Raw genomic sequence first — 21481 nt, forward strand, 5'->3', positions numbered from 1 at the left:
TTAAAAAACATTATGAAGCAGGCAATTATCACTTAGAAAATAAGCAAGCAAAAAAAGAAAAAAAAAAAAAAGTGCTTCGCAATATCAAAAATTAAGAATTAATAAATTTAAAAAAAAAACAATATGGACAATTTATATTTTCTACCTAATAATATTCTTACAAGATTTTTTAAAGAGTTAACAAAAAATAAGAATAACTATATATCAATAGTATTTAAATTATATATATAGGAATTATAATATGCACCTCAATGTGTATTTTTTAAGTATATCTATGCATATGCATGAGGTTACAGGCTAGAACCATAAAATTTGAATCATCTGCATTTTCTAATAAAGTTTGCTAAATCATAAATTAGAACCATCATTTGTAACTTAAAATCTCCGAATTTATACATCTAATCTACCAAACAATACCTACTAAATAATAAAGCACAATCTTTCTTGTCTAAAGCATATTTTATGTCACTGTGATTACACTGAACCATACTCATGTGGAACCATCCAATAATAATAAAAAAAATAAAAGGAAACCATCCACTGATCACACATCACATACCTCCTAGAAATCAATTATACGAATTCTATCAAACTATACTCATCTAAGCTAGAAGATAGACAATACAAACAACATTTCATATACGCCCAACATACAATCCACCTATACACACAAACCACTCTTATGCCAATTATTTACAAGCAATTACAAGTAAAGCCCCAGTTGATAAGCCATATCATATAAGGTTTGCTGGTCTACTCGACTGAAATTGTAAAAAAATTACATAATGCTAAGTTTTGTTAATAAAATTTTCTGGTTAATAATATGAATTTAGACTTAACTAAGCCTTCTAAACATGAATAAACTCATGATTAATAATAAAAATAAAAAAATAAAAAAAACCAATAGTAACACTTAACTAATAAAATGCAATTTTTTTTTTCATTGTCTTATTTAATTATATCCCACACGGGTTACATACTAGTATTTGAGTAATGGACAAAACATATGTATTAAATTCAGCGATCCATGATTAGATTTCTTTTCTATTTGGCTGAGTAAATATATTAAATTACATAATTTGGAAAAAAATTTACCTAGCCAAGTGAACAAAGTAATTATGAATAATATTTATATTCTAGAAGTGTGCAAAAGAAATTCTTACTTATTCTGTGTATCCCATCCCGAGAGATTGGCAACTTGAGTCAAAGCAGCTCTCCACAATTGCATCTTCTCTTTGTTCTTGATAAGTACTTCATGTTTAGCAAAGGCCTCTGCAAAACTGTCCCTTTGATTTCGTACATCAGAGGGATCCACACCATAAAAAACAGGCAAAATTGTTAGCCTAGTATCTTCCTTGCACTCAACAATCTTTACAAGTTCATCTAAGCACCAAGACGAAGATGCATAATTTCTTGATAGAATAATGATTGCGAATTTTGACTTTTCTATAGCATTCAAGAGCTCCATGGAAATGGGTTTTCCTCTCTCAAGTCTTTCATCATCTCTAAAGGTTTTAATTCCTTTTTGATCCAAAGCAGCATATAGATGGTCTGTGAAGCTATTACGGGTGTCCTCGCCTCTGAAACTAAGAAAAACATCATACTCCCATTTGGGCAATGAAGAAGAAGAAGCTATTTCAGAGGTTATGGAAGCCATTGGAAACTTACAAAGCTTCAGTGTGTGTGATATCAGCTGTGGCTTTGGTTAGAGCTATATTATCATATGCGAGTAGTTCCCTTGTAAAGACTCGAAATGAGAGAACAAATAATTTAAGTCTTCAGCGATTTTTATTTTATTTTTCCTAATTCCTTTTAGCTATTTTGTAAGTTATAACTTTCAGGAAACTTTGAGGAAATTTCGTAAGGGACGCTAAGAAAACTTTCAGGAAACTTTCAGAAAATATTATACAACTGTGAAGTGTAAACAAAGGCAGTTTTCAGAGATATGCTAAGAAAATTGTCATTGAGGAAACATCATACGCCTTTTCAGCTCTTCTTTTTCTTCCTCTTTCCTGATTTTATGCTTTTCCGGCGTCATGAAAAGGTGGTCAAATGAGTAACTTCAGGGAAATTATTATTATAATTTCTTTTTGTTTTTTTCCTTTTGTTTTTGGGTGTTTGGCTTTAGTGCTCGTTTGGATAGAGTGTTGCGTTTGCTGCGTTCCGTTTCTACGTTTTCTCCATTTTTTTTTTTTTCACGCGTTTTTCCCCTCACAAGCGGCTACTGTTCATGTACTGTACATGAACAGTAGCCACAACATTTGACCAACTTTCCGTGAACAGTGTATCCGTGCACTGTTTACGGATCCACAAATTTCATTTTTTATCAATTTTTTCATTAAAAATGAGTCCCATGGTACTATTCACACATTTAAAAATTATTTTGCTACAGTGTTTTCAGTTTTCAGTTTTTAGTTTCAGCAAAATAAGTTCTATCCAAACATACCCTTAGTATCTTGGAAAGTTATAGGAAATTTCGTAAAGGGATGCCAAGTATATACGTTTTGGACTGTATTGGGCTGTTTGAACTTTCTTGTAGGCCCCTTTCTTTGTTTAATGCATGTTTATTTGGTATCAAAAAAAAAAAAAAAAAAATAGACAAGAAGAGAGAGATCCGGATTTTTTTATTTTTAGTTTGAGTTGATGTTTTTATTTTGCGTGCAAGTCTCATACTAAAGTGCAAGCAAAATAAAAATAATAATTTTTGAAGATAGGTGGTAGATTTTCTACAAATGAGAGAAAGACATGTTAGGCTAAAAAATTAATGAGAGAGACATGAGGAAAAATTAATGAAGCAACTAAACACCAATAATTAATAATTTAATTAACTAATATATTATAAAAGACAAACAAATTAAATTATGTTAGGTTAAACAATAATTAATAATTTAATAATTAATGAAACAACAATATAATAAATTATAGTTTATAAAAGACAAACAAATTTATGAAACAACTAAATAATAATAATTAATAATTTTATTAATATTTCAAATGAACTTATAGTTTATTGTACATGTACATTTGTTCATTTCTTTTCCTTTCATTTTTTTTTTTTTCCTTTTGAGGTCTTTCGGTGTACATAATGCAAATTTGTTTTGGTTATAAGAATTTTTTTTCTAGGCCAAATCTTGAATTTCGGCCAGTATTTACCGAAACGTCTTGAAATAGACCAAAATAACCTGAAATTTTTTCAAAGTGGAATAGGAACACCCTGGACAAAATTTCTGGAGTTGCCACTGTGAGTAACTAGGCTGTGGATTTTACTCTTGTAGCAACTAGCCAAGTGGCATGAACCTTATTCCTTTTCATAGAAAATGCTATTCATGTGCAATAGTTGAAATTTTTAGAGAAGGCATCGTGGACAACGTATTAAAGCATACCTATCAAAAAAGGTATCGTTTTAGAGAAGGCATATGCAATAGTTTTCTCACCATAGTATTAAAGCAATATTGATTGCTTTGCTAGCTAGAAGATCCATGTGTTTTTCATTTGTAGGATGCTGACTATTTCATATGATATAAGTGAAGATGAGTTAGACTCTCCATATTATACCTGATATGTCTTGATTCTTGCTCCATTTTGTGTCCCATTCAAGATAGAATGCTTCACATGTATGTTTGATACATTTACCACATTTCCATCACCGCCTAAACTTCCAATGCTATCACCAATGAAGTATCAAACCAAAGATCTTAAAAGTATGAAGTTCTTGCAAATTAATTTCAAAAGGAAAAAATGAAATAAAATAAACTAAAACAATTGTGAAAGACATGCTAAAGAAGATGTTAGTCACTTGTTTTCCGATTCATTTCCATTGAACCTAAGACATGGCAAACGGGCGGGTCGGATCAGATTCAGGTTGGGTCAATCGGGTTGCGGGTCAAACGGGTCATTTTAAGCGAGTTAAAAACAGGTTCGGGTCAATCAGGTTGCGGGTCGGGTTGATCCGTATTTTTCACATGATTTTTTTTAAAAAAAAAATAAAGAAAACAAAATGTATTTGTCATTTGGAAAGTTATGCAATAAATTACTTGATAGAAAATGTATTATTTTGAATTCACCACTTATATCAAGAATGAACTCAGTTAAACTTATTAATACTTAGTCAATAATTTTAAAAGGGCAAAACTTAGCTACAGTTCCTTAGGTTCCCCATTTAAATTTCAGCACCTTTCAAATAAAAAAAATTCACTAACAATGTCAAAAGCCAGGTGACTTCTGTTTAAATTTTTTTCCCAGCCCCACCTTACTTCAACACCCTAACCACTCCAGTCCTCTCTGTCACAGACCCACTGCCTCCACCGCCTCTGTCCAAACACATGCAAGCTCTTCATGTGTCCTTCCCTACACATCAAATACTCCCAGATTTGAAGAAGTTTGCGGGGGCAAAGAAGACACACGGCGGAGTTCGGTTATGAAGCCGGCGAATCCAGCAGCGAATCTTGTCTTTTCTTTTGTTGACCAATAAATGATTGGAAACTTTTCTGGCAAGATCACAGAGATTCGCTTAATAAAATTTTGGTTTTTTGGGTGGATCTTTTTTTTAGGTTTTACCTTTTATGAATTGAATTTTATTGGGGTTTTGGTTTTGTGTTTGGATTGTTTGGAAATTTTGGTTTTAAGGGTGATATGTTTTTGGGTTTTGCCTACAATTTAAGACCAAAAGTAGACATTTTGGGTGAGAGGGAATAGTCATCGGCGATGTAGCAGAGCAGATTGTGAGTGACGAGGAGGAGTGGGTTGATGTTGGAGATGTTGCACAGGAGTTCTGGTGGCTAGGTTTTCTTTTCTTTTATTATTATTTTTTTTAATGACAAATAGAGCTAACGATAGTGTTTAAGCCGTTTGTGGATTTTGACACCGCTAGTGAATATTTTTTATTTGACAAATGGTTGAAATTTAAATAGGGAACCTAAGGAACTGTACTGAAGGTATTGTACCTAAGTTTTGCCTATTTTAAAATTATACAAATCCTAACATTGCTATCTAAAACAAAATAATATAAAGATAAGTAAAACAAATACACAAGTTTTATTTCTACACAATATCAACATCCCAAAACATAAAACAAAATTACAAATGACTTATTGAATAACTCATTTGATAAAGAATAAAAACATATAAGAAATTTACAATCTTGAAAATTAATTTTATAATTTATTATCAATTGTGGTTGACACTCTATTTCAATTTGATATATACATTAAAGTTTGATTGCTTACTTATTTATATATGGTCTTTTTTATGAATATCATATCATTGTTAAGCAACACATACTCTAGTAATTTTATAATTTATTATCAATTGTGGTTGACACTCTATTTCAATTTGATATATACATTAAAGTTTGATTGCTTACTTATTTATATATGGTCTTTTTTATGAATATCATATCATTGTTAAGCAACACATTCTCTAGGAAATATTATAATTTATTTTGAAAAGCCGTTTATTTTGGACATAAATTGTTAAAAAATAGGTCTAAGTATTCATAATTTATGCTAATTTGATACTTTGGTTTCACTATTTTCACACTTGTGAATGTTTCTTACACATGTCTACAATTTTAAATCTATGTTTTTAACTCTACAGATTATCTTGGAATGTACTTTGCTATTTGATATCTAAAAATCTTTACTCATTACAGAATCCTTAACCACATGCATTTTTCTTTCAATTAATTTGCATGCAGTTATGTAAATGTATAAATTGTTTCCTTAAAACTCACAATAAACAATTAAACCAATATTGTCTTAATTTTACTATTTTTTTACCCAAAAAAATTTAAATGGTTTGGGTCAGGTCGGGTTGCGGATCGGGTCACAGGTCAACCCGTTTTTGCTTTGGGTCAAAAAAATCGGGTTCGGGTCGAGTATTTTTTGGGTCAAGTCAGAAAATTCTGACCCGTTTTGCCATGTCTAAACCTATTATAGGTTAAGGTTACCTCACTTTTTTTAACGTGTTACAATAGTGGTTATATATTTATCATGTATGCAAATTCAAACAGACAAAATTAGTACCATAAATTTTTCTTAAATTAAAATTTTTTTAATTTGACTAATGAAATTTCAATTCGACCAAATTTTATGAACAAGAAAAAACAAGAAATATTTTAGCCTTAAGTATAGAAAGGTAATGTCTTGGTGTTTAATAAAACATCCAATTCGTAGGATGTTATAAGTCAAGCTAGTTTACTTCTTTATCCAACAAGCCAGAAAATGTACCTCACAGAAGTGCGCCACATCATTTTTGCAGTTAAACATCCCTTTCGGCCTAGCCCTTTTTTACTGGGCCCAATGGGCTAGGCATAACAAGTTGTGAACTAGTCTATGCGTCAGGTTGGACTAGGCCGAAAGGGAAAACCGTAGCCCATGACCCAGTCCATGGGTAATGTTAATTTTATCTTTAGCAGGTTGGACTAACTAGTTGGGCCAAATGGACTACCCATAGGCTTGTATTAGCATCTTATTGTATTATTTTTTTAAAAAAAATATCTATTTTTTAAAAAAAAATATCAATTTTTTTAAGGGAAGAATCAAATTATTTTGTTATGGAAAGAATCAAAGAATTCAAAACTAATTTAATTTCTTTTACAGTCAAATCTATTTAATTTTTTGTTATGTTGATAGAAACCTATTTAATTTTTTCATTGAGGACTTAAATATTTTTTTAATAAAAATAAAAAATTTCTAACGGTTAATTCAAAGTTGCAAAACTACTAAAAATATATATATTTAGTAAACTAACTTTAGTACAATCACTTTAAGAGTTTATTTGGTTGAGTGGAAAACTAGAAGATAAAAAATGGGGAGAGAAAATGGGAGAAAATGGGGAAGATGAGTGTTTGATTGAGAAAGAAAATGGGGGAGAAAATGGTGGGGCCAATAAGTTTTCTCTATGGGCCCACCAAATTCCAGCTCCCCTAATTCAAAGAGAAAACAGGGGAGAAGAGAGGGGGCTAATGGTAATTACTATTCTGCCCCCCACTCCTTCCTCCACTCTTTGACGTTGGTTTTTTCTTTTTATTTTCTTCTTTTTCTCCCATTGTAAGTTAACATTTGGTATGAATTTTTTATACCTAAACTCCAATTTTTTTCCCTAATAAAATATTTATTAAGAAAATTATTTAATAGGTTATGAGAGTACATTTCCATAAACAATTTTTTATATCCTCCAATTTTTTTCTCAACTAAATAAAAGAGTTCTCCATCCCTTCACTTTTTCACCCTTGCAACCAAACATGATGAAAGAAAACTGAAATCTTTTCTATCTTTCTTGTTTTCTATCCTCCCACTTTTCTATTCTTCTAACCAAATGGACCCTAAGTATCTTAGTGGCTAAGGGAGTACTTTTAAATAATTCTTCTATCATGTCTCAAGTTCAATCCCTCATACTTCCCCCTCCACACTCCACCCCCCCCCCCTTCAAAATAATTTTGTTATGAATTCCAAGTTGACAAATTGGACATTGGGTTAGGCCAATAGGCTGGGCTAATGGGTCGACCCACTAGGCATACATGGGCAGAAAAACAATCCTAATCCATTGGGCTAACCATGGGCCTCAATAGTAACGAGTTAGGCCGCCAATAAGTCCAATGACCGTCGAGCTACTGGATCAGGCTGTGGGTTGTGGGCTATTTGGTAACCCTAGTTTTGTCTCAAATAGACAATTTCACTCCATCAATATAAGATGATGGTTGAAGTTATAAATTAAAACAACACTAAGCATGTGAATTAATTATCACGCAAAGAAAAAAATCAAGTCTCTAATGGTTTTCAACTCAAAAGGTTTATGGATGAAAATATCTCATTCAAAGATATCAAAAGCTCGTAACCCTTTTTTTTAGATCTTGTTAGGTACAATAGATTAAATGTTGCTAACTTATGACAAAAGGGTTGATTCTTGTGATTCACACAGTGTTGTATTTCAAGTTCAAGATGAAGACCCAAGATCAACTCAAGGAAAGAGTCATTTCCAAAATCTTGACACATCCTCGAACAATCAAGTTGTGTCGACATATTCAAGATCAATTGAAAATTGTAGATTCAGCTTTTGATTTGATGCATTTTGCATTAAGTCGGCTATATGAGTGAGTTATGTAACCCTTACTGGAGTGCCTATATAAAGATGCATTATACATGACTTTTATAAGGTGGTAGAGACAAATACCCTAATCTATTTAGAGAGAAGATCATAGCCTCCATCTAGTGACCCACGTGTTAATAATAAATATTTTTTAAGTTGTATCCAATTGGTGAGATTAGAAGTTAAAGTCAAGAGCCATCATCCCGAATATTGCTGCTATGGAGAAAATATTAATGAGGGTTCTTGAAGTCACAAATGGGACATTCATGTGGAAAAAGTGTGTAAGGTTGAATTTATTCAACCATCTAATTGGCTTTATTCTGTGCCAAATTTGCTTGTAATTCAGCATTTAGTAACCCTGTATTTAGGTGGGTTTGATGTAAAGGTAGTGAGTGAGATAGAGCGAAGATTGCTCAAGAGTGTGCAAGAAAACAGAGACTCGCGGCTGGGCCTCGCGGGTGACTCGCGGCTTCAAGCCGCCAGACGCAGCACACGTGCCAAGCATGCTGGAAGGTGAACAGTCATGCAAGCTGGAGCACTACAGGACAAAACAGGACAACTGGCCATACGGTTATCTTGCGACTGGATCTCGCGACTTAGTCAAGCCGCGAGGTCAAGCCGCGAGCCACCCCTGTTTAGTAAAACCTGACGTTTCACATTCCTCTTCCACTTCAGTATAAATACCCCTTTTACCCACGATTGTAAGAGAGCTTCCTGAGAGAATTTTGAGAGAGAAACCCTAAAGAAAAACAAGATTGATTCACCCACAATCTATACATTAGAGTCTCTTCAAATTCCTTAACTCTCTTCCTCTCCATTGTCAAATCCTTGAGAGGCATTATACCAAACCTGATTCTCACCATTATCATTACTGTGAGAGAGCTGTTTGGATTTCTGGAAAGCAGTTAGGAAGGAACCAATCTTCATTGGTTGATGCTACGGTCTAGTAGCGGAATCCGGGAAGCTAGAAAAGAAAAAGGTTCGGCGCAACCTCGTTGGAGCAAGAAGCTTGGAGGGCTTAGGTGCACTGGGTAGATTAGGCTTGGAGGGTCTATTTCTGTCCATGTATCCCAACTGTATTTTCTAGTGGATTGTTTAGCGCTTGGAGGGCGGCGGAGAGGTTTTTCGCCGAGGGCTTCGGTTTCCTCTTCGATAACACATCGCGTGTTGTCTTTGTGTTTGCATCTTCCTTCCTCTCTATCTTTGCCTTTTTATTATCTGCTGTGGATTGTGTTTTGTTTCGGCTTAGATAGTGTTTACCAATTCTATATTATAGCTTATGTTAAGTTTCCGCACACTAGTTGTTTGACATATTGCTTGAATTGGTTAAGTTGTTATTTGGGAGTCTAAACGTTCAAAGGTGTTTATACACGTTTTTGAACTTTCAATTGGTATCAGAGCAGGTACACTGCTATTGGTTTCATTACCATTGTGTGATCCTTGACTCCCTTTTGAGATGGATCGGTCTCAATCCCTAAATGCACCTCCATATTTTGATGGTAGTAATTATACTTTTTGGAAGGTTTGCATGAGAGCTTTTCTGTGTTCTATTGATGAATCTGTTTGGGATGCTGTTAAGATTGGTTGGACTAGACCTGAGGCAGCCAAATCCACATGGGATAAGGCAGCACTTGTTGCATCTAATGCTAACAGTAAAGCACTCAATGCTATTTTCTGTGGTGTGTATCCAGATGAATTTCACAGGATTTCTCACATTACCTTTGCCAAAGAAGCATGGGAGATTTTGGAAACCACCTATGAAGGCACGAAGAAAGTGAAAGACACCAAGTTGCAAATGCTGACCACTCGGTTTGAGGAGCTCAAAATGAGTGAGGATGAGTCTTTTGACTCTTTCTATGGGAAGCTAAATGAGGTGGTTGTCAGCAAGTTCAACTTGGGGGAGAAAATGGAGGATTCAAAAATTGTAAGGAAGATCCTTCGATCATTGCCGGAAAGTTTTCGGGCTAAAGTGACAGCGATTGAAGAGAGCAAGGACCTTGATGACATCAAAGTACAGGAGCTGGTTGGTTCTCTTCAGACTTATGAGATGTCGCTGCCCAATCAACGGAAGAGTAAATCACTTGCTCTTAAGACCATTAATGAGAAGGTGGAAGATCAAGACTCATCGGGAGAAGATGTGGTTGACAAAGATGTTGCATACCTTGTCAAAAATTTCAGAAAGTTCTTGAAATTCAAAAATAATGGCAAATTTGATGATAAAAGAAAATTCCAAAGTTCTGGAAGGGAGAAAAGGGAATTCAAAAAGAAAGATGGAAAAGAATCCCAACCTACACAAGGTGTCACTTACTTCGAATGTAACAGACATGGACACTTTAAGAAGGAATGTCCGAATTATTTGAAATCGAAAGCCAAAGTGTATGCCACGACATTGAGTGACTCGAATTCATCTGACTCAGAATCTGAAGAAAGCTGTGATGGAGAGGGGAACTATTCAGCTTTTATGACTATTGCTCATGTTGAGTCTTCAGATGAGTTGAATCTGCTTGTACGAGACCTTGGAGAACATAGTGATGATGAATTACTAGGAATTGTTGAAGAATCAGATGCTGAAGAAGATGAAAGCACAGCAAATCTTCAAGAGAATTATAACTCACTCTTGGAGAAGTCGGGTGAGTACACAAGGGTGGCCAAGGCTGCTGTGAGAAAAATGAAGAAGGCAGAGGAGGACTACAAAAGTCTCCTAATCCGATATAGGGAGGCCAAATGTGAGATAGAAACACTGAATGGTGAGCTGTCCGAACCTTACACAAAAGTGAGATTTCTTGAGAATGAAGTTGTGCAAGCAAATGCTAAAATAGAGAGGGTCACCACCAAGAAACTAGATGATGTTATCTCATCTCAAAAGAGCTTTTCAGACAAATCCGGATTGGGATATATCGGAGGAAGTAGTTCATCTAGAAATGTCATTAAAGAAGTGAAGTTTGTAAAGGCCAAAGATCCAGTTGTAGTTGACCTTAATGAAGAGAAGCTCAAGATGGAGGAGAAGAAGAATGTGGTGAACCAACGGATGTTGAATCCCCATAATCAATCTGTGGGCAGGTCTGAATCTCGTGCCAAGTCACGCCCACAACCACAAAGAGGTCCTAGAGCAACTTATGTGTGTCATTATTGCGGACTTCAAGGGCATACTCGACCAAATTGCCAAAAGCTGAGAGCAAAGAATAGTGCAACTCCTCAAAGGTCAGGAGGACCTAGAAATGATAGAAGAAACTGGGCAGGTGATCAATCTAGAGATCAGAATGGTGATCCCGGAATGATGAACGTGATGAAGATGATTGGTGCATTCACCAACTGCTTGGAAAGCTTCTCACGAAGGTTTGAAAGCCCTAACTCCAGTACCCAATCCTATAAGGAAATCACCCCAAACGCAAGTGACGTGTGGGTGAAAAAGGGTACTTATGCATAAGCATTACAACATGTCCATGCATTAATACTTCCTATGCTTTGTGACGATATTTGTTTGTTTGCTTGCTGTTTTTGCTATTGGTTGTTTGCTTGTCTTCTTGTGCATATTTTTAATTTTGTTTTATCGATCTTTTTGTTTTTAGTGTCAAAAATCCAGAAATCACATAAAAAATTAGAAAATCAAAAAGCTTGATTGACTTTGTTGAGCTTTTGTCTCAAAACTTGTTTTACCTTGTACCTTTGTGCTAATGGCTTTGTGCATTTTTGAGCATTGCTTGTTTTCATGCACTCATATCACTGTGGGAAAAATCTTGAAATCTATGTGATTGTTGTAAATAGATCTTCAAACCTGTCATGAATGATTAGTGAATGGTTATGTTGATCTTGAGACATGCATAGACTTGTGTCTATATTTCTTCCCACTATTTATTTATGTTTTAGCTAAAAAGAGCTCACCAAATGTAAATCTCCAAATGAAAAGAGATATTGAGCTGCAAAAGCCTGTCGCACATTCTAGTATTCGACTAGGAAAAAGGGTAAGCGACCATATATTAAAGTGACTGTTTATTCAAAAAGCCAAAAGCTTGTTCTTTAAAGTGAAATGTCATATATCACTCTCACAATGAGAGATGATTGTCTCAAAAGATCAAAATGATCAAATGTTATGTTTGAAAGTGGAGTCAAATGTAAAACTCCAAGATATGTTATCAAGATTGTGTGGGAGGTCATATATACATATTTCTATAATTGAGATGGGTCACATGATCTAGTGCTAATTGTGTATGCCTTGGTTGAATTGATCATTGAAGCTTCACATTAGACTAAGGACTATCTCATTGTTGATATCCACACACAACACACAAGTTTATGTTCAATAAATGCCATATTCATTTGTGTGATTGTACTTAATGAAATGTGTTTTCACATGCTCAATCTTTGTTAATTCAAGCACAAAAAGATTTTTGAGTGTTTTAGGTGTTTTTGGAAAGTATTTTGTTTGAAAAATCTGAATATTTCAAAAATCCAGTTTTGCCCTGTTTTGGCGGTTCAGTCGCGGGTATGTCAAGTCGCGTGCCTCAGTCGCGTCTTCGCGGGTCATTTTTGGCGACTTGTTCGCGAGTGGAAGGTCCAGTCGCGAGGGTTAGTCAGAGATTTTCGCAGCTCAGCTCGCGACTCACTCGCGGGTAGACCTTCCAGTCGCGAAAAACACTTAGAAAATTTTTCTCCTTGAGTGTTTTGGTGGCTTGAACTGGCGACTATGTGGCGACTCAATCAAATCGCGAAAAACGCGTGTTTGGCAGAAATAGGGGCAGTTTTTAAATCTTTTTCAGTTTTCCCTCGAACATTTGTGACTGTTCATCTTCTCTCTAAACTATCTCCTTCCCAAACACTCCGGGTATCCATTTTCAAATCTCATTGGTGCTTCATTTCTTATCCAAATCATCAAGAAAAGGTATGGGTCCTGTTTTCTCAATCTGATTTGTCCTATTTCATGGATATTTTTCTTACCGTTTGGATTGATATTGTGGTCGAAACATTTCTCTCTTTGTGTGATGGGTATGGCTCGTTATGTTTGCTGTTGTTCTCATCTGTTTTCATGTTGAGCGATCACAATGTGCTTTTTCATTGTTCTGATATTTGCCTGTTGTTGAGTCTGAAAATCTTTTATTAAATGGGTTTGGTATTTATTTGACTTGCTCATTTCACTTGTTTGAGTGTTGATGTTGGATTTCGTATTGAGTTACTGAGTTTTTATGATAACATAATGTGTGTCTCTCAACCATGTGCTCTAGTTTGGATGCTTTGTTACTTCATTTTGAAATATTTTCTCATATTCATATCTCTTGTGGAATGTTTTATGATATCTGTTCTTAATGTTCGAATGCTGTAACTGTTTGCATATCATGGTCATGGTAACCTGTCTCATTGACAGTTTTGTTAGTTTTTGTCTCTCTATGCCTTTGTGCGCTTTCACCATTTTGCTGCACCTGTCATTTTGTGCTCCTTAGTATTGTTGGAAGTTTGGTTGGGCCTGCACTATCTTCAGTTTGTATTTATGTATTGAAATTTTCTTTACTTCTATTGGCACTGAATCATGTTGACATTTATCTTGTGTGGTACTGGTGTTGGTTCTTTGCTGTGGGTCTGTTCTCTTGCAGATGTCTCGTCGATCTTCCAGGGGTAAAGACATTGTTGCTGACGATCCAGCAACACCAGTTGCTAAAAGGACTCGACTATCATCACAGGCATCTCAAGACCCCAATGAGGATAGGTTCAGAACTCCACTTACCTCACATGTTTACTCAAACATTTTTGACAAGTCAACTCCTATAGTGGAACGGGTGATGGAGTTTAACACCTTAGGGACCACTTTTATCCCTCGAATCTTTGAGAAACGAGATTGGGCAAACTTGTTCGGGAACTTTGATGATCCAATGGATGAGCTAGTCAAAGAATGCTTCTCCAATGCAACTGATCTTGGAGCTCAACTCATTTTCTGGGTCAGAGGAACAGAGTTTGGCATCTCCCCAGACTCCATCGCAGATCTTTTCGGCATCAACAGACCTCAGAATGTGGATCTAACTCCTTACGATGAATGAACTCCAGAGGTTGAAGAAATTCTACAAATCCTAGGATCCGATCATGAAGTATCCAGTGCAGGAACATCCATCAGCACCGCAAAGTTTGCACCAGAGCTGACCACACTGAAGTTGATCATGTTCACCAATCTCTACCCATTGTCCAACACTACATTCATCAACCTTGGGAGAGCTCTATTCCTTTGTGATCTTATTACAGGAGTCCCCATTGATATATGTGCTCACATCTACTACATCTTGAGGAAGACCACGGTTCGAACTGCAGCTCGAGGAATTATTCCATTTTGTAGTCTCATCATGAAGCTCATTCTTCGTGAAGGCATTGTTCCTCCTACAGATGGAAAAATGATGACCCGTCAGCGTCCTATTTCCATGTTCACTCTTCAAGCTAGCAGAAGTCACTCCTCTAAAACACCAAGGAGTGCTCACATCTCTCCGGTTACTCCATCTACCCCTGAATCAGAAACACCTGCACATACCACATCTACTTCGCGTGCTATTCCTGAAGCTTCACAAGCTAGTATTCCGCAAGCACAGACTGCTCCTTATACTGATAGAGTGGGCAGTTTACTTGAGCATATTCAGAAACGCATTGATGAGATTGTGGCACTTCTCTACTCCACAAACAACCATGTCCAAATGCGTCTCGAGACTATGGAGAATCAGCTAGATGCTATTCAACAAAAGTTGGACGAGAGCCATTAGCTATTCGTGCCAAAAAGGGGGAGAGCATTCAGTAAGGGGGAGAAAGTTCAAAGGGAAGTGTGCATAGTGATAGGGGGAGTACACACATACTTTTGTCATACTTTTGTTTTTAAGTCTTATCCTCTAAATTTATAGGTTTAGGTTTATGTTTGTTGGACTTTTAGTGTTTTTATGGGTTTGATACACTGTGTTTTTGGTGTATAGTTGTTTCTAACTCATAACTTATACTCTTGGTTTAATCTTTTATATATTTTGATGATGTTATTCAGGATGTTTTGTGTTTGTACCCATGTGCTTTTGTAAGCTTTTAGGGTTAATGTTTTATGCATAGTTTGTAGGTTTTATGGTATGTACCTTACTTAATGCAGCCTTTATGCTATGTTGGAATCAGTACTTTAATCTAAATGTCTTGCATTTTGATTTATGTACTATCACTCTTGTGCCCTTGTAGGATTGTTCCAAGATGCATATACCTTGTGTAGTATGCATTGGTTGAGTGTTAAACATACAAGTGTCTTGCCTTGGACTTGTTAACTTGTATGTCCTTGTGTTCATTCCAAGTGTGAATGAGCACCGTGATCACTACCTTGTGGTGTTCACTTGGTTGATCAAGCCATGGTTTGTTTCTTAACTTCATCTTTGCTTGATCACATATTGCCTGTTTCATATGCATTTTATGATTTTCTGCTTACAATGATCATGGTGTATTGTTGTGTTTCAGGAGTATTATGTTCATATGATTCAAGTGCTTCACAGCTTCTAGAGTTAGGTGTGAGTGAGTTTTGTTCAACTGTTCCCAACTCACATGTTAAGTCTAGAGTTTATTTTAGGGTTTTGTCATGGAATAGCCAAAGGGGGAGATTGTAAGGTTGAATTTATTCAACCATCTAATTGGTTTTATTCCGTGCCAAATTTGCTTGTAATTCAGCATTTAGTAACCTTGTATTTAGGTGGGTTTGATGTAAGGGTAGTGAGTGAGATACAGTGAAGATTGCTCAAGAGTGTGCAAGAAAACAGAGACTCGCGGCTGGGTCTCGCGGGTGACTCGCGGCTTCAAGCCGCCAGACGCAGCACACGTGCCAAGCATGCTGGAAGGTGAACAGTCATGCAAGCTGGAGCACTACAGGACAAAACAGGACAACTAGCCATACGGTTATCTCGCGACTGGATCTCGCGACTTAGTCAAGCCGCGAGGTCAAGCCGCGAGCCACCCCTGTTTTGTAAAACCTGACGTTTCACATTCCTCTTCCACTTCAGTATAAATACCCCTTTTACCCACGATTGTAAGAGAGCTTCCTGAGAGAATTTTGAGAGAGAAACCCTAAAGAAAAACAAGATTGATTCACCCACAATCTATACATTAGAGTCTCTTCAAATTCCTCAACTCTCTTCATCTACATTGTCAAATCCTTGAGAGGCATTATACCAAACCTGATTCTCACCATTATCATTACTATGAGAGAGCTGTTTGGATTTCTGGGAAGCAGTTAGGAAGGAACCAATCTTCATTGGTTGATGCTACGGTCTAGTAGCGGAATCCGAGAAGCTAGAAAAGAAAAAGGTTCGGCGCAACCTCGTTGGAGCAAGAAGCTTGGAGGGTTTAGGTGCACTGGGTAGATTAGGCTTGGAGAGTCTATTGCTGTCCATGTATCCCAACTGTATTTTCTAGTGGATTGTTTACCGCTTAGAGGGCGGCGGAGAGGTTTTTCGCCGAGGGCTTCGGTTTCCTCTTCGATAACACATCGCGTGTTGTCTTTGTGTTTGCATCTTCCTTCCTCTCTATCTTTTCCTTTTTATTATCTGCTGTGGATTGTGTTTTGTTTCGGCTTAGATAGTGTTTACCAATTCTATATTATAGCTTATGTTAAGTTTCCGCACACTAGTTGTTTGACATATTGCTTGAATTGGTTAAGTTGTTATTTGGGGGTCTAAACGTTCAAAGGTGTTTATACACATTTTTGAACTTTCAAAGTGCAAGCTAGAAGAGGCCAAAGATTTGGAGATGTGTGTGATCATATTAATAAGTACTACATAATGTAGTACTAGAATTAGGGATAACTATATTGCACGAACTTTAATTTTAATAGTGGACCAGATTCCACTAGGGATGGTGATAAATCCCTGAAGAGTTTTCCTCGTCAGAGTTCTCTCTTCACAACCATATTGCTTGTGCTATTCTCTTTCCACACTTGTTTATTTTAGTGTTATTGATTTGTCACTTGAATTAACTAAAACTAAATTGAAAAGCATTTCTTTTTTCTTTTCTTTTTTTTTTTTCAAAATCTTAAATTTCTTTTCTACTTAAAAAAAAAAAAAAAAAATTTTATAATTAAAAAAAAAAAAAAAAAAAAAATCAAACAAAAGATTTGTTAAGGAAATCAAATATATTAAAAGAGTGCGCTTTGCCTTCTCTTACCTTATCCCGTGACCTGGCCCAAAATTCACATAAGTGATGTTTACATCTGAAATTCCATCTCCAATAGACACACAATCATCACCTGCTTGCCAATATTAACAACATCAAGTTATTTTTTTTTATCAAAAATATCAACTAACAAAAGAGTTAGATACCAACAGCCTTATAGTTAAGTAGCATTTTTTTAACATAGGTTCAATACCACCCTCCTTTTTGGCCCTATTTGTTTATGTACGTTTTTAGACCCCTTAAAACACAAGTTGTTTAACCTAGTTATTTAGTCAAGTGATTACTTAGGTAAATTATTCAAAACTAGGTTAATACAAGTAAATCATATCAAGTAAACAATGTGGAAAATAAAGCGAGCCTTGCAGAAAGTGAACAATAATTTTTTGCAATTACTCGATTCCAACTTCACAATAAACATACTTTGCACAACCTAAATCTAGACTTTAAGTTTTGATCATAGTTTGCCAACATTACATATTAAAGTTCTAAAATATTTAGGTCGTAAATCCTTAGAACCTAATAGTTTCAATCAAAAAAAATTTCTAGAACAATTTTTCCTCATTTCTGGGTGTTTAGGGTGACTTTTTCAAACCAAAATCAGTTTCTATTTAAATAATAAAAATCATTTTAAGTAAAATGTCAAAAAATGGTTTCCAAAAAAATTTGAGGAACACAATACCTAAAAATAAATAATATTTCTTGAAATTATTTCAGCTAAAAACATTTTCTAACAAATACATTTTAAGGTGGAACAAATGGCATCTTACTGTAAGAATTAAAAAACTAAAAATAGCAATAACAAAAGAGAGTTGGCATTTTTAAAAGTTTTATAAGCATAACATAATGTTGAGTTATATTTCAGGGCAAAGCTAGCTAGGGAGTTGAGAGTGAGTGATTGTCCCTTAGCATTGGGTTTGATTCACGACCTCCTACTAATATACCAAGTTAAATTAACGATTGTTCCAAAAATTCAAACTATTAAGGAATTATGAATTTAATCATTCAATCTAATAGCTAAGTGCCAATAGCATTGTAACTCAACTAGTTGATATTTCTTGATATTTCCCATAAAAACATTCATGATTTAAATTCCCTAACTATCAAATTATATATATATATATATATATATATATATTTATCAGTCATATTTTTGACAAGAACAGAAGGAATCTTGAAACAAATATTATCATGGCACACATGAGCATTATTCAATTCATACTTAATTTTCATTTGAGAACCATTAGCAGAAACCAATCTTTCAGTAGATTTTTCGAAATACTTGGAAGGAATTAATCATTCTTGGATACAGTTCATAACTGCACCAGAATCAATCATAGCAATAACAGTGAAATGATAATCAGGAGAAACAACAATTTTAACTTTTGTAAACCATTTTGGAGGAAGTAATTTATTAACAAAAGCAAGTTGAGGATCAGTGAAAGTATCAGGAGTACCTTTATCAGAAAAAAGAGCCTGTTGACTGGATTCATCTCCATCATTGTGCTCATTTTGTTTATTTTGTTCATTACTAGATTTATTAAGATCTTTATCAATTTTTAACATTATCAATTCTTGTTTGAGATTATTGTTATCACTTTTCATGCTTTTAAATTCATGTTTTAATTCATTTATCTCTTTTTTAACAGTAGGAATTTCATGTTGGAGATCATTAACAATTAGTTCTTTAGATTTCTTTTTATTAAATCTTTCCAAAGTTTCTTCAAAGCTTATAGTGGATTTCGGTTTTTTACCAGTTTCATCTCTTATCAAATTTTTCTTAAACCTATCCAAATATTCTTTTTGGAGTTCAGGGTTTTGAATTTGATTTATTAGTTGAATTATTAATTTTTCATCTTCTTCAGTCTTGGTGAGAGCATTAACAGTATTAACAACATTGCAACAAGAATCTCTACAACCAATTTTAATATTAGGGGAATCAGAAGAATCATCAGCAGATTGATAGCAGGAATCAGATGAAGAAGAAAAATCATCTTCCAAAGAATCAGACGAGTTGTTTGATTCAAGGATTCTGAATAATTCTTCTTGCAAATTATCATCAATGTTTAACATGTTGAACTTGTTTTTCAATTTGCCAGGTTTTTCTTTACAGTCTTTACTAAAGTGTCTAGGTTTACCACAGTTAAAGCATTTACCTTTACTTGATCTCTGTTTATCATGTTTTTTAGAAACATTTTTCTTCTTAGTATAGAAATCATTAGGTTTAACAAAGTTATTTCTATATTTTTTATGGCTTTTATCATGTTTTTTACTTTTTTGCCTAGAAGGAGCAATAGGAGGCAAACCATATTGTTCACAGAAATTTCTCATTTTATATTTAGCTTTTCTTTTATTCTTAAGTTGGTGTTTTAACAATTTTTCATCATTACACATATTGATACCAAGTTTTTTAATAGTACTGAAAATATCACCATAGGTTAAATTATCATAATCAATAGAATCATTTTTACCCATTAATTCTTGTTTTACCTTATGAGCAAAGATAGGAGGCAGACCATCAATAAACTTTTCTTTCCAATAAGGTTTATGACAATCTTTCCGGAGCATCACTCTGGAAGTAAAAACATCTTGACACCATCTGTAATCAGACATAGTTGGACAACTCAAATTATTCAAATAATCAGAAACACGAGATGAAATATTGGATGGAGTACCAACAAAATGTTTGAGAATAGTATAGATCAAGGTATTAACACCATCAGGAATACCACGACCAATACTTTCATCAAAAATAGGCAAACCTTCATCATTCTGTTTAACAGCATGTTTAATAGACTCTTTGGATTCTTCAGTGATGTATGAGTCCCACCATCCACGAAGAGTACCAGAAAAACTAGTAACAAGTAGATTAACAATTTCAAGTTGATCAAGATCATGATTATTTTGATAAGCAATACCAACCATAGACATGTGACTCATTTTATTAATGATTTCTTGTTCAAACAAACCATGAATATTCCATTCAAAAAGCTTATCAGCAGATACAGAAAACTGTGTTTGAAAAGATCTCTCTTCAAACTGCATATCAGGAGGAGTAGGTTTTGAATACCAGTTTTTAGTAAAAGACATGGGTTTGGAGTTCCCAATAAATCTTTTAATTTCTGGAAAATCATCATCAAAGATTCTTTTTGTAGAAACAGAAGAAACAGTATCAGAATCTGTATTTTCTTCAGAAACAATTTCTTTTTTGGAAATAGTTTGAGCAGTTGGAGTACTTGTAGAAATACCCTCAGTTTTAACTTTTAAATCAGAAAGCATTTTTACAACAATTTCAAGAGTCTTGGACTGAGAAGTTTTAAACATAACTTTTTCTCTTTTACTGGGTAAATCAATCAAAGGTTTCTCAGTTTTAACAGGAACAGATTTTTCAGAAACAGATTTTTCAGGAATAGGTTTTTCAGCAATTTTTTCTTCAATACGGTCAAGCTGTTGACCAATAATATGCAAATATTGATTAGTAAAATTATTTTGTTCAATAAGACTAACAATGGGAGTTTGATCATTAGCAATTTTGAAAAGGGAGGCCTTCACTTCCTCTATTGTCACTTCATCTTTCTTGGTAGTTATCAAAATTGAGTCAAGAGGAGGATGACTAGACCTAATAATGGTTTTATCAATTTTAACAAAATTTGATTTCTTTATCACATTCAAATGTTGTTATGAAATCTCATCTTCTGAAACATAATGGTTTTCAAGAAAATCAAAAAACAAAATATGTTTTTCAATTGATTCATTTTTTCCAACCATTTTCCTTTAACACGGTCTTTTTCAGATTAAGCAAAATTATTTTGGAAATATTTTCTTTTGGTCATGTTTTTTGCAAGCATAAACTCATTGTACAGAGCCACTCTTCAGCAGTGCGTCCCCTTTATGGTATCAGAGCCACTCTTTTCTGGTCAGTGGTAGTGTGGTTGTGTTCTTTGTCTCTTGTCCGTGTCTACCTGGACGCTTGATATTCCGTTGTTGTGTTCCCTTCTTACCGTCGTTGGTGCCACCCTAGTCGTAAAGTGAAGTCCTAGAACCTAGCTGTAAGGCCCGTTTGAGCCAATAGAGGGCGTGTAGGGCATGAGAGGTATAAGGTTGGTTAGGGTATGTGTTACGAAATGCAACGGTTGTGAGAAAAACATGATAACTGAGTGTTGAACCTAGGATAGTATGGATAAGTTGTGGAGATCCAACTCCTCTATCAGCTCCAGGACTAGTTGTCCTCCTGATATTG

The 21481-nt window shown here is 34.8% G+C and overlaps 1 protein-coding gene across 1 annotated transcript; it reads right to left on the reverse strand.

Moving 5' to 3' along the window:
* Positions 1-1159: 1159 nt before the first annotated feature.
* Positions 1160-1801, reverse strand: LOC115990287 (TMV resistance protein N-like). The gene has a single exon (XM_031114135.1). The coding sequence runs from the start codon at positions 1655-1657 to the stop codon at positions 1160-1162; it is 498 nt and encodes a 165-aa protein (XP_030969995.1). The 5' UTR covers positions 1658-1801.
* Between the last annotated feature and the right edge of the window lie 19680 nt (positions 1802-21481).

Source organism: Quercus lobata, chromosome 5 (genome assembly GCF_001633185.2).
Source record: "Quercus lobata isolate SW786 chromosome 5, ValleyOak3.0 Primary Assembly, whole genome shotgun sequence".
Taxonomy (NCBI): domain Eukaryota; kingdom Viridiplantae; phylum Streptophyta; class Magnoliopsida; order Fagales; family Fagaceae; genus Quercus; species Quercus lobata.